The 15,155-nt window shown below is 43.1% G+C and overlaps 1 protein-coding gene across 2 annotated transcripts; it reads left to right on the top strand.

Moving 5' to 3' along the window:
• Window positions 1-1,830: 1,830 nt before the first annotated feature.
• LOC137024926 (tripartite motif-containing protein 16-like) lies at window positions 1,831-13,792 on the top strand. 2 transcript variants are annotated; one of them, XM_067392881.1, is made up of 6 exons: window positions 1,831-2,356; window positions 6,793-6,888; window positions 6,975-7,208; window positions 12,206-12,365; window positions 12,519-12,566; window positions 12,813-13,792. In XM_067392881.1, exons 1-6 carry the CDS (start codon window positions 1,883-1,885, stop codon window positions 13,337-13,339), a joined length of 1,539 nt encoding a protein of 512 aa, XP_067248982.1. In that variant the 5' UTR covers window positions 1,831-1,882; the 3' UTR covers window positions 13,340-13,792. The 2 variants fall into 2 exon arrangements, with proteins under 2 accessions (XP_067248982.1, XP_067248981.1); XM_067392880.1 differs by having other exon boundaries at window positions 1,831-2,458.
• Window positions 13,793-15,155: the final 1,363 nt, after the last annotated feature.

Raw genomic sequence — 15,155 nt, 5'->3', positions numbered from 1 at the left:
GGTAACTTTGACCTCATTTAACAGTACATTATCAACATGTTAACGAAACATTTAGAAAGACAATTTACAAATATCACTAAAAATATCATGATATCATGGATCATGTCAGTTATTATTGCTCCATCTGACATTTTTCGCTGTTGTTCTTGCTTACCTAGTCTGATGATTCGGCTGTGTGCAGATCCAGACGTTAACTGGCTGCCCTTGTGTAATGCCTTTGATAATTGTTGGGAACGTGGGCTGGCATTATGCAAATATTGGGGGCGTATACCCCGACTGTTACGTAACAGTCGGTGTTATGTTGAGATTCGCCTGTTCTTCGGAGGTCGTTTAAACAAATGAGATTTATATAAGAAGGAGGAAACAATGGAGTTTGAGACTCACTGTATGTCTTTTCCATGTACTGAACTCTTGTTATTTAACTATGCCAGGGTAAATTCAATTTTTGAGTCAAGGGCACCTTTAAATTAATGATTCATGGTTCGTTCAGGTCAGGTCTTTTGAAGTACATATTTTGCTAAATCCTGTTCATCATATCACTCTCTCTCTCTTAAAACTCTTTCTCTCTCTCATTTCCTTTCTTACTGCAACGCGTATGAATGTGTGTGTGTGTGTGTGTGTGTGTGTGTTTGTGTTAGATTAGTTTGTGTTAGAATAATTAAAGTCTCTTGTAGATTTTAAAAGAAAGTGTCTTGTATTATGCGCTTCTAAAATGTAATGTCTTAAACTGTCAATCTTAAAGTTACCACACTCTAATCAGTGTTTTCACGATAGAAGATATTCATATCCGCAACAGAAGCTTATTACGGCTCGAGCAGATGAACGCTGGACGATTCAGTTGCTCGGTCGTAAATTAAATGACTCTTTACAATTCCCTATAAATGAATTATTCCATTTGAGCTAATTTTGGTCCTTTCCTTACATAGAGCAAAACAAGTGATAATCATTGATAACAGAGGGCAAAAAGGGTAACGGAAGAGAGATGCCAGAGAACCAAAACCCTTTTATAATTCTCTGCAGATGTTTAGCATTACAGTTACCTCAAAATCCCGCCCCACAGCTGGCTAAAGTAGTACGAGCCCAGAGGACTGTCACAATATATATTTGTTACTCTGTGTTTTCCCTCAAACTGATTTTTATATTTATAAATCGCTTAAATGCTGGATTAATTTGTTTCATTTTTGCACAACATTCACTCGATAGGATTAACCCCCCTTTGTATTAACTCATGGTTTTTCTTACAAGAGTAGCAATGTGCCATCTTTGAACCCATTTGTCTAGGGTTAACTACCTAAAGTTGACAATGTTGTAGTTCTTTCTCTAGTTGGAACCGTCTCATACAAGTGTGCTTTGTTTTAGCAGTATGTGGAGGAGTTATCTTCAGACTGGAGCCACACTGACAGAGTCTCTGTTTTATGGTGTTGACTGGACCTCTTTTGGATTTTCGGCACAGTTCTGGTGAAGTCATCACTGCCTGACATTGTTTATCTGAAATCAATACTAATAATTCAGAAGGTTTTTTTCTGTTTTCATAATTGGCACAAGTGAACAGTTATATGCCTCCATACTAATGCACTTTCCAAATGAGAAATATTTGCTGAAGGATGACTTAATATTTCATGATGCATAAAGTAAAAGCAATAAGGATGCAGATTTACTGCACTTTTTAAGGGTGTTGTCTAGCTTCTCTGTAACTTATATTGTTCGAGTCTCTCTTTGAGACTCACATCTAGTTAATGTTTTATTTTCTGTGACCTTTAGACTTTTGCACACGTCACTTAAACACATAATCAGAAAACAGGAATCACATGAGTTCAGGGAAAGAGAAACTGAAGTGTAGTTGAGCTGTTGTGTGTTTGTGTCTCTGTATTCATAAAGTTAAATGGCAGAAGCCAGAATTTCAGTGGATCAGAATGAGTTCCTGTGTCCAGTGTGTCTGGATCTCCTGAAGGATCCAGTTACCACTTCCTGTGGACATAGTTACTGTAAGATCTGTATTACAGGCTGCTGGGATCAGGAGGATCAGATGAGAATCTACAGCTGCCCTCAGTGCAGACAGACCTTCAGTCCAAGACCTTCTTTAGCTAAAAACACAATGCTGGCTGAAGTGGTGGAGAAACTGAAGAAGACTAAACTTCCTGCTGACTGTTACGCTGGAGCTGGAGATGTGCAGTGTGACGTCTGTACTAGAAGAAAACACAAAGCCGTCAAGTCCTGTCTGGTGTGTCTGGAGTCTTACTGTCAGAATCACCTTGAACAACATGAGAGTTTGTTTAAAGGAAAGAGACACAATCTGACTGAAGCCACTGGACGACTGCAGGAGATCATCTGCCAGAAACACGACAAGATCCTTGAGGTTTTCTGCCGCACTGATCAGAAGTGTATATGTGTGCTGTGTATGGATGAACATAAAAACCACGACACTGTATCAGCTGCAGCACAGGGGACAGAGAAACATGTATGAAATTTGTTCTGGCTTCGTACTCAGCAAGCTAAACAATACTCAATAACAAGTCTTGACACCAAGATGACGTCATTCAGATGATTTACTGAGTAAAATGTGTAAAACTGAGAGATAAATGCTTACAAATATTTTATGATAGGAACAGAACAATGAATTTCACAATGATGTATATGAAAACTATTATTTCTACCTGCAATCCTTCATAAACATACAAAGTAGCATAAATCAATAATAATAACAACAATAATTAAAGCTGCAAGCAGCGATGAAAGGGCCCTTGCCCCCAGGCTCACCGCCACCCGGTGGCCTTAGGAAAACAGTGAACAGTGGGCAATAGTCATTTAAGCGTATAAATAAAAGAGAAATATGGCAAAGTCATTTTGATGCACCATACTTCCTTCTGCCAGCAGATGGTGCTTTGATTATAACTGAATATTGCCATGTAGATGTCTTTAGGCCAGGACTCTTATCACACATGTGAAGTTTGAGGCAGATCGGACATTGTATGCCTGAGTTAAAGATGCTTCATCTTTCATGGCGAAACATCAGACTTTGTCAGACCGCCACGAACATGCCCTTCAACGAAAACTCAAGATCTTCGCAATTTATCGTCGCAGATTAATTTATCAGCCTTTAGATTAGACTGACCAAATATGATGTTGATCTGATTAAAGCTCTAGGAGGAGTTTGTTAAAATACAATGTCTGAAAATGGCAAAAACTGCACACATTTTGCGGAGAAAATTCAAAATATCTCACTTCTTGTTGAGTTTTCAGATTTTGCACCCAGGGACTTTTTTGTAGGTATTGGGCTGTTACATCTGTCAACTGAATTTCATACCTGTATGAAAAATGTAGCATGAAGGGCACTTAATTGAAATTTTGTAGGTGGCGCTATTGAGCTATTTTGCCACACCCAATTCTGAAACCCTTATCAGGGTTACAGATACTGACGTAATGGGGTCTCGCTTGGGAGCCCAATCACCTCCAAGGGATACAAAACAAGCCAATGGGAATTGGCCAGTGAGATTTACATGCCGGACCACACCCCTGGCATCCGGGAATAAATAGACCCGGCATACTCCCCTTCATTCATATTTTTGTTGAGGAGCCGAGATAGGTATCTGGCCGCTCAGCGGTGACTCGGGGCTATGGCAAGGGGACGTAACATCTCCGTTCCCTCCTTCAGGGAACGGGGGTTACAATAGTAAACTAGACGTTCCCATTCAGTCAGTCACGTTCGATGTTACGTCGATACTGATGTAATGGGGTCCAATGGAAAGCGCCATAGCAACTGAACCACGGTACGAATGTTAGGAAGGCAGATGCTGGCAAGCCGTGGCGTGCCCAATGCAGGTGCAAGCCCAGACTCATAACCCTCCAGCGCCCAGAGTAAGCCCAGGGTGTCTTCCATACCAGTGGGATGGAGAGGACAGAGCATTACAGTGGAGATGGCTGAAGCTGCTGTTCCTTACCCCCGGGAAGAGTGCTTCGGAACTCGATTCCCACGTTTTTCAGCAATAACCAAAAACGGCAGGAAAGTGTTCCCCGAGAGGGGAAAGCTATGGAGACCACACCCTGCCCGAAGGGAGGTAACGTGTGGAAGACACATATGGACTGACCCGAGGGACAGTAACACATATGGAGGATCTCTGATGTAGGTCCTACCTTCCGTGAGGAACTCTAGCGCACAGAGACAGGGCAGAGCCGCCCAGGGAAAGACACGGGTTTACCGTCAGGGAAACCGTACTGTGGATAGACACATATGGGATTACCCGTGGGGAATCACATCATATGGGCATCTAGCCCAGTACACGTGCAGACCAACCGGCATACGCACAAGTACTGGACCTGGCGCCGGACGCCTCTGCCGCGTCTGGCTGCCGCAGGATGCAGGAGGAACTCCACAGGGTTCACCATGTGGGGAACTGAACTGAGGAGTGGGAAGAGTGATCGCATTCCCTCATCCGAGGAAAATGGCACAGCAAGCGAACACCCTTGGCTACCTACATGTAGACGGCACACGGGTGGACAACGGGTCCACTTGGAGATTGTATTATCTTGCGAATGTGTTCAGTGTCGCCCAGCCCGCAGCTCTACAGATGTCTGCCACAGAGGCGCAGGAGCACTGTCTTCAAAGACAGATGTTTCAGCTCAACTGACTCAAGGGTCTCGAAGGGAGCCCGTCAGAGCGACAGAGAGGTCCCAAGAGGGAATGAGGCGAGGCCTAGGGGGATTTAACCTCCCGGCGCCTTTGAGGAACCTGATAAGGACGCCCGCAGGACAGGGGCATTTGGACCTGTCACCGAGGTGAACAGGACGCGTTGAACCTGGGGGGACGCCTGGTGAACTGAATTGCGTAGCCGAGCCTGACTGTCCGAATGAGCCAACGGGACGGGTTGGGAAGGTGTAGCCACGCCCCCAAGCACCATACAAGTGGAACCATCCAGGCAGCAGAAGTAGGGGGGCAGCGTGGAGTGCTGTGGCCCAACTCGGGAGGCAGTGCGTCCCGAAGTCGAGGCCGTGAGTGGGGTACACTCACGTGGCTCCAAGTGTCCCGTGAGGGATGGGGCAGGGTGGTGTAGGGAGGCTGCGCGTCCTTGGGGCGCCAAGACCCTGCCCGTGGCTAAGGAAGGTGTGGCTGAGAGTGAGGAAGCGGTGCGTCGCCCACTGTCAGCACAGACCTTGTATGACCCAGAGATTTTGGAAACTGCTCTTTTATTGAAAAGGTGGGTACAGGGCCAGCGGTGGAACAGAAATAAAACGAAACACAGGATTCTCCACCCGGCCCTCTCCCGGGGGAAGGAGCGGTGCCCTCACCGTCTCCTGGAACAGAGCAGTCACCTCCGTCTCTGGGCCATTTCTCTCAGGACCGCTTCTTGGCTTTCTTCTTAGAGGGCTTGGCGGCCTGAGCGGGTGGCGTCGCCTTCCTGCGGGCGGCTCGGGGGGGATGAGATGGTTCCGATCTCCCAGAAGTCTGAGCTGCAGGGGGATGCCCTTGGCGAGGAGCAGGCGGAGACAACAATTGGTGGCAACATCATGCCGGGGCAAGATGTGTTTGATGGCCTCCGTCTGCTTTTGCACTGCCGAGAACTGCTGTGCAAAGTCCTCGACAGTGTCGCAGAAGAGGCCTGGCCTGGAAAATGGGGGCTTCGAGAAAGCGAACTTTGTCGGCATCCTTCATTTCTACCTCCATAGAGGGTCCTGCGGCAGCAGCCGGCAACTCGACAGCACATGGCATTGCAGAGGAGTGGGAGGTTTGTGGGGGCGGGCCCGACGAAGAAGCTCCCACTGTAACCCTCAGATCTCCCAGAGTGCTAACCAGACCAGCGGCCTTTACAGCCGCGAGTGGCTGGGTAGCAGATGGTACTCGTACCTCCGTGTTAAAGAAGGAGAGTTGCGATCTCAACGCCAACATGGACATGCCCTCGTAATGAGGGCATGTGCCATCCACGAGCGCTGACTCAGCATGCTGTTTACCCAGACATGTGAGACAGCGATCATGGCCGTCAGACGAGGTCAGAAAACGACAAGATCCAGAAACACACGGACGAAAGACATCTTGAAAAAGACGCTGATCGCCCGTGCTTGCTCTTTTAGAAATCTCCACCAGCTGAAGCACACAGGAATGAGTGCTGCACCGTCCTGTGGCAATGCGCTGTCACACCCACCGCTGAGCGTGCCTTCCCACCAGCCAGAGAGATCCGAGCTGCAGCCACCAGAACAAAAACAATAAAAGCAATTAAAATTGCTGTTGTTGGAACTAGTCCAAGCAATAAAATTTGCTGTTTTTGCTCTGATAGTAGAAATTCACTCTATAGGGGTGAAAGGAAGATCCGAACCGATCTGCTCCGAAGCAAAAGTATGAATGAAGGTGAGTATGTCTATTTATACCTGGATGCCGGGGGTGTGGTCCGGCATGTAAATCTCATTGGCCAATTCCCATTGGCTTGTTTTGTATCCCTTGGAGGTGATTGGGCTCCCAAGCGAGACCCCATTACGTCAGTATCGACTTAACGTCGAACGTGACTGACTGAATGGGAACAGAGACATTCTTCTTCATATCTTCTTTTGTGTTATGAAAGAGAAAACCATACAAGTTTGGAAAGACATGAGGATGAGTAAACAATGAAAGAATTTACATTTCTGGATGAACTATCCCTATAAAACTAGACACTGATGAAATAATTCTGACACTTATGATTTAACCTATAATCTTACCATGCAAGATCTTTAACCCTCAATCTCACCACTTCATTGATACTGGATTCATATCTGTTTACTTGATGATTTATGTGATGTTTCTCCTGTCATTGGTTTGTCCTTTAGCGCCAGCTGAAGGAGACGCAGAGGTTGTTCCAGCAGAGGATCCAGCAGAGAAAGAAAGATCTTCAGCAGCTGAGAGAGGCTGTGGAGTCTTATAAGGTGAGTCTGGAGAAGAAGAGAAGTTTGAGAAGTCTCAGTCAGGACTCACTGAAGCCACTGTGTGATTGTGATGTGTGTCCTAACAGCGCTCTGCACAGACAGCAGTGGAGGACAGTGAGAGGATCTTCACTGAGCTCATCCGCTCCATTGAGAGAAGCCGCTCTGAGGCCACACAGCAGATCAGAGATCAGGAAAAGACTGCAGTGAGTCGAGCTGAAGGACGACTGGAGCGACTGGAGCAGGAGATCAATGATCTGAGGAAGAGAGACGCTGAGCTGGAGCAGCTTTCACACACACAGGATCACATCCATTTCCTGCAGGTAACAGAGATCTAGAAGAACAGGATCATAGTGGACTTGAGCAAGAGACTCACAAGCTGTGTCCCAAATCAGGGTCTGCAGCCTTTGCAATGCGTGAAAGGGGTGGGCCTTTGGAGTGGAGGAAGGTCTAACTGAGGTACATGGGTTGTCAGATCTGCACAACAAATCCATACCAAAAGTAGCGTAATCATGGCAACAGTGTAATAGTTGTCCAATTTCAGACTTGGCAACAATGAGCCAAGCGTCGTTACATGGCCCAGCAGCTGTGGGACAGCTGACACCGGAGCAGACATTTGTGAGTTTAAAAAGGGAAATGGATGCAGAAAAGTTTTATGACTTTCTATTGGGTTTTGACATGCTTCAATGCTGATGACGACAGGACACCGGACATTATGAACAGGTAAAATATGTATGGTTAAACTATGTAATGTGAGTTTTATATCATTAGCAACCTTGTTAGCAACCAGTTAACCTTGTTTATCTCTTATGCTAAATGTAACGTTAACTGTGAAAATATATTTTCACATTTATACATTTACTCTGAGATGGAGTGAATAAAATCCTAATGTACTGTGCTTTAAATTTAGACAAACACAGAGACAAATATTGTATTTATAAAAAATTTATGTTTTGGACATCATTACGGAAGCCCTAAACAGCCATGGATTTTTTTTTTTTTCTGTCTTGTTTTGTCGTGATCACGACTTAAATTTTCTCGTGATCTCAAGATAACAAAAGTTGTTTTGTTGTGATCACGACTTAATCTCTGGTCTAAATTACACAAATGTGCCAACAGGTGGCAGTATATTACCAAATATAACTTATGATGTGCTGTAAATATCCACTTTACTGTATTAGTTTATATTGGCTCAGATTGTACGAGTTTCGGACAGAGAGAGTTTTCGTGATCGCTTTATTTTGTGCAGTATTGTGTGCGTTAAGTGATTAACTTAACTGTTAAATGATAACAGATTATAATTATTTTGCTTGAAAGTGTATCTGTTATCGTTCTGACTAGTTGCATGATCACCACAGTTTCACGACCGCAATAGTTCGGTGTGATACTAAACTTGCTGCTTATTAAAACTAATTTTGATGTCACTGTATAGTATTCTGTTTGCACCTTATCTTTAAGATGCTATTTTAATCATCGCAGTTTCAGTGTTCATTTACCTCATTATGTCACTCAGTGTATATTGATAAGAAATGTGATTTATAGCCTATGTCATTTAATTCAGTGATAGTGTGTAACCATTGTATTTTCCTCATTTCTTTGTAGGAAACAACACACATACACATAAACACGCTTCTCAAACAGCATCCCAAGAATGTTTTAGCCTATATTAACTGGATTAAAGTTTTGTTTTTTGGAAATCTGGAGTATTGCACCTCTTTTTAATGGAAGATAGGAGGAAGACAGTTTAACGCACATGATATCACAGCCTATCCTACGTGACGAATAAAAATAACAAACACATTATGTAATATAATTTGTTTCAAATGAGTGAGGAAAATAAAGTGGGTTTAATCTAATAGTTTTTAGAATTATAGAATAATCTGGCATCTTTCTGAAGACACTCTGCCTGCGCTTGAGTTGTTGAATGCTCTGTTGAATATTAAACATGTTAATTACACAAACAAAATGTTAAGCATACATTTATTGAACAGTGATTGATTAGCCTATATGTATTAATTTATTGTAAACTTTATTATTAAGTGAAGTAAACATTTAAACATTTAGCTGAAATATCCACAAGATATAAGAGCGCATGATTTATCCGTCGATCAGATGTGCGTGAAAGTTGTGTTCGTTACTATAGCAACAGTAGAATCCGGGTACAGTGTGTTTCAGAATCAATCATTGTAAAAAGAACTTTTATGTCGTGATCATGACAAAACAACTTTTGTTATCTCGAGATCACGAGAAAATAAGTTGTGATCACGACAAAACGATAGAAAAAAATAATAATCCATGGCCGTTTAGGGCTTCTGTACATCATAGATATTACAGTTTGACTGAGATATTACATATTGGTGAAAAAATACGAACACTATATAATAGAATCTCTAAAAATGTTATACCCCCAGTTTCACAGACAAGACTTAAGCTAGTCCCAGACTAAAATGCATGTTTGAGCTGTTTTAACTAAAAGATACTTGCACTGACATATCTTAAAATATATCTGCTGACCATGACTATTTGTAACAGGCAACACAATTGTAAAGCTATGATGCCCAAGACAAAATTTGAATGGACCATAGAACTGTTTTGCATGTTGAAATATTTTATGGTTTGATTTGAGTATGTGAGTTCATTTCTTTTTTGTCTTGGGCATCATACAGTAGCTTTACAATTGTGTTGCCTGTTACAAATAGTCATGGTCAGCAGATATATTTTAATTTATGTCAGTGCAAGTTTCTTTTAGTTAAAACAACTCAAACATGCATTTTAGTCTGGGACTAGCTTAAGCCTTGTCTGTGAAACTGGGGGTATAACATTTTTAGTGTTTCTATTATATAGTGTTCATATTTTTTCACCAATATGTAATATCTAAATCAAACTGTAATATCCATGATGTCTAAAACGTCAATTTTTCATAAAAACAATGTTTGTCACTGAGATAGAGTGAATAAAATCCTAAAGTACTGTGCTTTAAATTTAGACTTAAATACAGAATAAATGTATTTTCACAGTTAATGTTACATTTAGCATAAGAGATAAACAAGGTTAACAAATAGTTAATGATATAAAATATTAAGGATAATGATATAATTATAATGATATAAAACGTACTCGGTTATGAACGTAACCTTGGTTCCCTGAGATACGGAACGAGTACTGCGTATGGGGTGATGTCTTTGATAGAGACGCCACTAGACCAGGCCCACGAGGAAGCCATCTCTCTAGTGGAGTGGGCTCTTACTCCTATGGGGCAATCAAGGCCCATAGAGGAGTAACACAGAGTGATAGCGTCGACTATCCAACACGAGAGTCGTTGCTTTGAGACCGGGGACCCTTTGGTGTGGCCGCCAAAGCAGACGAAAAGCTGATCAGATTGCCGAAACGGCTGTGACCACTCAATGTAGGTTCAAGGTTCGTTCAAGGTTACAGGGCTGCTAAACAGGCCTGATTGACCCTGACGCGAAAGCGGCCATGCTGCCAAGCGTGAGGTGGGACCCGGAGTTTCAGCCAGAATTGCAGAGGCCACATCCGCAGAAGGCCGAGCTGCAAAACCGGGGAGCCGGAAGCCATCAGCCCTAGCATCTTCTGGAAAAACTTCAGAGGGAAACAGGCTTTGTTCCTGACGGAAGCCGCGAGCTGAGGGCATCAAGAGAGGTGAGTGAGAGCATGAAGTCCCGGTGAGCACCGCCTCAGCGTGGGACTTGCCCAGGCAAAAGATACACTCACCGTGCCCATCGTCATCATGCAGAGGGGCTCTGCATATGCCACAGCTGTGGCGCAGCATTTGTAACGCTGCCGTGAAAACGGCGTTTAGGAGGCTCTTTTAGAGTGGTGAAAACCTCTGGAGAAAGCTCTTTTAGCAAGCTGCGAACCGCAAGAAATTTGCTATTTTAGAAGCGCCGGATGGCGGCAGGAGACACGCCGAGATGCCGGCCGGAAGCGGGCGGCTCGAGAGCAGCGCTGCAGGTGTTCAGCGATCTCAGCTGATCCGCTGCGGTGCCTCTTCTACGGTGGGAGAGTTTGTTCCAGCAGGCGAAGGCGTTCAGCTCGAAGTTCCAGTGAAGAGAAGCGTCGTCGTCGCTGAAGGAGAGAGATCTGAAATCCTATGGCGAAATGCTTGCTTATATAGCCAGTCGCCCCGCCCATTTTGGCAGGCTTTGGTGTGCTGCATCACCGTACATATTTTACCTGTTCATATGGTCCGGTGTCCTGTCGTCGTCGGCACTGAAGCATGTAAAAAACCCAATAGAAAGTCATAAAACTTTTCTGCATCCATTTCCCTTTATAAACTCACAAATGTCTGCTCCGCTGTCAGCTGTCACACAGCTGCTGGGCCATGTAATGACGCTCAGCTCATTGTTGCCAAGTCTGAAATTGGGCTACTATTACACTGTTGCCATGATTACACTACTTTTGGTATGGATTTGTTGTGCAGATCTGACAACCCTGTCTCTCAGTTAGACCTTCCTCCACTCCAAAGGCTCACACCTTTCACACACTTCGAAGGCTGCAGACCCTGACTTGGGACACAGCTATGGAGAAACATTTAATGAGAGCAGAATGAGCCATTGACTGAAATGTTGATCTGTGTGTTCGGTTATTATATAATCATCAGTCAGACTCTCATCTGATCATCTTCTTTTGAAAGAGACACACTTACAAATGCAGTTCAGCTCTGGAAATCTCTTAGAAAACATTTTTCTGAAAGATATATTGAGCTTCCAGACAGCAACAGTTCAAAACTTCACTAATATTTAAAAGTTTTTTTCAACAATGTGAAATCCATGAACTTGATGGTACCAGTTTCACCCAGCTAGATTTCCCATAATCTCTTTACTTATTATTTAACAGTGAAGTCCTCAAACAGGAAGTCAGGCTGTATATCAGCAATGCTTCAGTGTATTTAAAACACAAAACCTGACCTTGTGATCATGTCCTAAGAGTCCTTGTGAATTTTCAGAGCCGCTAACTGCTCAAAAGTTATAAATAATGGTCAATCTACTCGTTGCCTTTGAACTGCTTTTCCTGATCTACTCAAATCTACTCAACCCTGTCATGTGACGCCATTGATGCTCTTGATCTGTTACATTTATGTTATTGGCAGATGTTTGATCATCAAATAGTGTAAGTGTCAAACGCTAGAACTTATAGCTCTAAAAGATATAAAGAATATGAGAAAAATGAAGCTGATTCTGTGAAAGTGCTGGATTGAGGAGAGTTACTAAAGATCATCAAGAGCTGCTCAAATCTGACAGTAGTGCAGGTTATTGGCTGAAGTGTGGAGGTGATGAGCTTTGATTTCTGTTTTCTGTAGAGTTTCCAGTCTCTCTCAGCTCCTCCTGAATCTACAGACGTAAATGATGATCCCTTCAGTTCTCTCTCCTCTTTTGATGATGTGAGAAAATCTGTCCGTCAGCTGAGAGACAAACTGGAGGATTTCTGCAAAGAGGAGCTCAAGAAGTTCTCTGACAGAGGTAAAGTCCTGGAGATTCATCTGCTCTCAGAAACTATTCTCCATCATCTCATATCATGTAGAAGATCATGTTAGAAATGTCTTAGGAACGGATGCAGGGATCATTTTCTCTTGACATGATAATCACACTCTTCATGTCTATTGATTTCCACAGTCACTTTTACCAACATTGTTCCCAAGACCAGGAACGACTTCCTACAATGTAAGTCACTAAGAAAACAAACAGAAAAACTCACTGAGTGTGTTCATGTTCTTCCTGTAGAAGGAGAAAGAAAACACGACAGAAGAGTTTTATAGTTGATCATGTAAATGATGATTTGCACAGGATATCTGTTAAACTGTACTGAGACACTGATGATATATTGAACATGAAGAGTTCAGATACATTAAAAGATAATGAAAAAATCAAAAATCAAAAATTCCTGATTCTGTGTTTTATCTCCATCAGATTTACATCAGTTCACTCTGGATCTGAACACAGTGAATAAACGCCTCCGTCTGTCTGAGAGGAACAGAGTGATTACTGAAACTTTCCCAAAGTTTCAGTTGTATCCTGAACATCCAGACAGATTTGATGACTGGCCTCAGGTGTTGTGTAGAGAGAGTGTGTGTGGACGCTGTTACTGGGAGATTGAGTGGAGTGGTGCTGGTGTGTTAATATCAGTGTCATTTAAGAGCATCAGCAGGAAGGGACGAGGTAAAGAGTGTTTGTTTGGATATAATGATCAGTCCTCCAGTTTGTATTGCTATTCCTCCAGTTACTCATTCTGGCACAATAACATAGAGACTAAACTCTCTGTAAAGCCCATCAGCAGGAGAATAGGAGTGTATGTGGATCACAGTGCAGGAACTCTGTCCTTCTACAGCGTCTCTGGAGACACAATGATCCTCATCCACACAGTCCAGACCACATTCACTCAACCGCTCTATTCTGGGTTTTATGTTTGCAATAAATCATCAGTGAAACTGTGTTGATGAATCAGAATAGACTGTAGAGAGATTCTACCCATAATGCTTTGATCTCATGATAAATCAGTAACAGTGAGATGTTATAGAGTCTCTTATTTTCTCTTCATTACATTAATACTGTCAGTGAAATAACTTGTCAGAATAAATGTGTGTAATGAATCCTCATATAGACACCGACATCAGTGTGTGTTTGTGAGTCATGATGAGTGACGGTGTGTATCTGTGCTTTTATCAAACTCTGTTTGTGTTGATGGAAATCAGTAATTCAGTTCTTATTGTAGTGTCACATCAATCATATTATTACTGTCAAAATTACATTATATTGAAATGATCACAAACAGGACTCACAAACAGACAGAATGCATTATAAATAAAAAGTTATTTGTTGTATGATGAATGTCAATTTATCATTAAATGTAAAATATATAAATCATAATGTAAACTCTTGATCAATGAAAGTATGAGCACAATTATTCTAATCTATCTTATTTAGTTTGTTTGCCTTGTTTCCAGTCTAAATCTTAAATCCAGATGCTTTCACTAGATTGCTTAAAATAAGCAAAATTATCTGCCGGGGGGGGGTAAGGAATAATATTGTTTCTGTTTCTAACCCTATTGGCAGACATTTTTGCTTGTTTTAAAGATACTATTATAAGCAGACTCTTACTCTTACACTCTGAGGCATATAAAAGAGAAAGAAATCAGCTTGTTGAAAAAATAAGAGATATGGAAATTAAAGCCATAACAGTCAAGAATATATTTCAGAATGCACAGAAACAGTTAAGGGTGTAGGATATTCTTCTAATATATTTGAGAGATACAGATTTGATTTGAAGGATTTCATATTTTTTCTCATTTTATTTTATTTATTTATTCCTTTTGTTCATCAAAGCTTAACACTCCATCCCCAGTAGGTGGCTGTCACAGAGACGGTCTCTGTGGTCCCCTCCGATCACCACCTGAGGGCGCCGTCACCGGAATACTAACCTACCTAAGAACTACAACTCCCACACACACCTGGACTGATTCCTCCTCCCACCTGCAGTGCATTCTCTGGACTATATAAGGACTTCCATAACCCATCATGCTTCGCGAAGTCTTGTTTTGCATAGCAATCATTACTGAGCGTTTTTCCCTGTGTGTTGTTTTCCTGTGTATGATCTTGGACTGCCTGACTACCTCGTTTACTGTTTGCCACCTGCCTTGTATTACCCCTGCCTGTTCTCTGGACTATTCTGCTCTGCCTGCCGCCTGTCCTGACCCACTGCCTGGTATTGACCCTGTCTCAGTCTGTGCTACATTGTTCCTGTTGCTGTTTTCTGACCATTGCCTGTACGACTACGATTGCTTAATAAAGCTGCATATGGATCCCACTGAGTCTGCTGCCCCGTTACAGAAGACTTCGCCAGACACCGATCCAGCAGCTATGCATCGTCTGACCACCGAGCTGTCTTCTCAGGCCAGCGTACTGGCGATCCATCAGCAACAACTCGTGCGACTAACCTCCGTAACCGAGGAGCTGGTTAAGACGCTACAGAGCATGCGGATGCCGGCCGCTGATCCCCGTCCGCCATTAACCACGCCGCCCACGCCAGCCGCCACACCAGCCGCTCCCGCTCCAGCCATTACCAGCAGTCCACGCTTAGCATTCCCTGATAAATATGATGGTTCACCGGCAAGATGTAAGGGATTCCTTCTACAGTGTTCCCTGTTCCTGTCTCAACAGCCAGCCCTCTACCCCACTGACGAGAGCCGCATCGCTTTCATCTGCTCACTCCTCACGGGTAAAGCTCTCGACTGGGCAACTACCATCTGGGCTAAT

The sequence above is a fragment of the Chanodichthys erythropterus genome, chromosome 8 (genome assembly GCF_024489055.1).
Source record: "Chanodichthys erythropterus isolate Z2021 chromosome 8, ASM2448905v1, whole genome shotgun sequence".
NCBI lineage: Eukaryota > Metazoa > Chordata > Actinopteri > Cypriniformes > Xenocyprididae > Chanodichthys > Chanodichthys erythropterus.
The sequence above is the reverse complement of the archived record's forward strand: the minus strand, read 5'-3'. Positions and strand labels throughout refer to the sequence as shown.

What these genes read in the sequence shown, in the direction of transcription:
- LOC137024926 (XM_067392880.1), top strand. Translation starts at nt 1,883, where the DNA reads ATGGCAGAAGCCAGAATTTCAGTGGATCAGAATGAGTTCCTGTGTCCA. An exon ending in AGGCTGTGGAGTCTTATAAG is followed by an intron (nt 6,889 to 6,974) that starts GTGAGTCTGGAG and finishes GTGTCCTAACAG; the next exon opens with CGCTCTGCACAGACAGCAGT. An exon ending in CAAGAAGTTCTCTGACAGAG is followed by an intron (nt 12,366 to 12,518) that starts GTAAAGTCCTGG and finishes TGATTTCCACAG; the next exon opens with TCACTTTTACCAACATTGTT.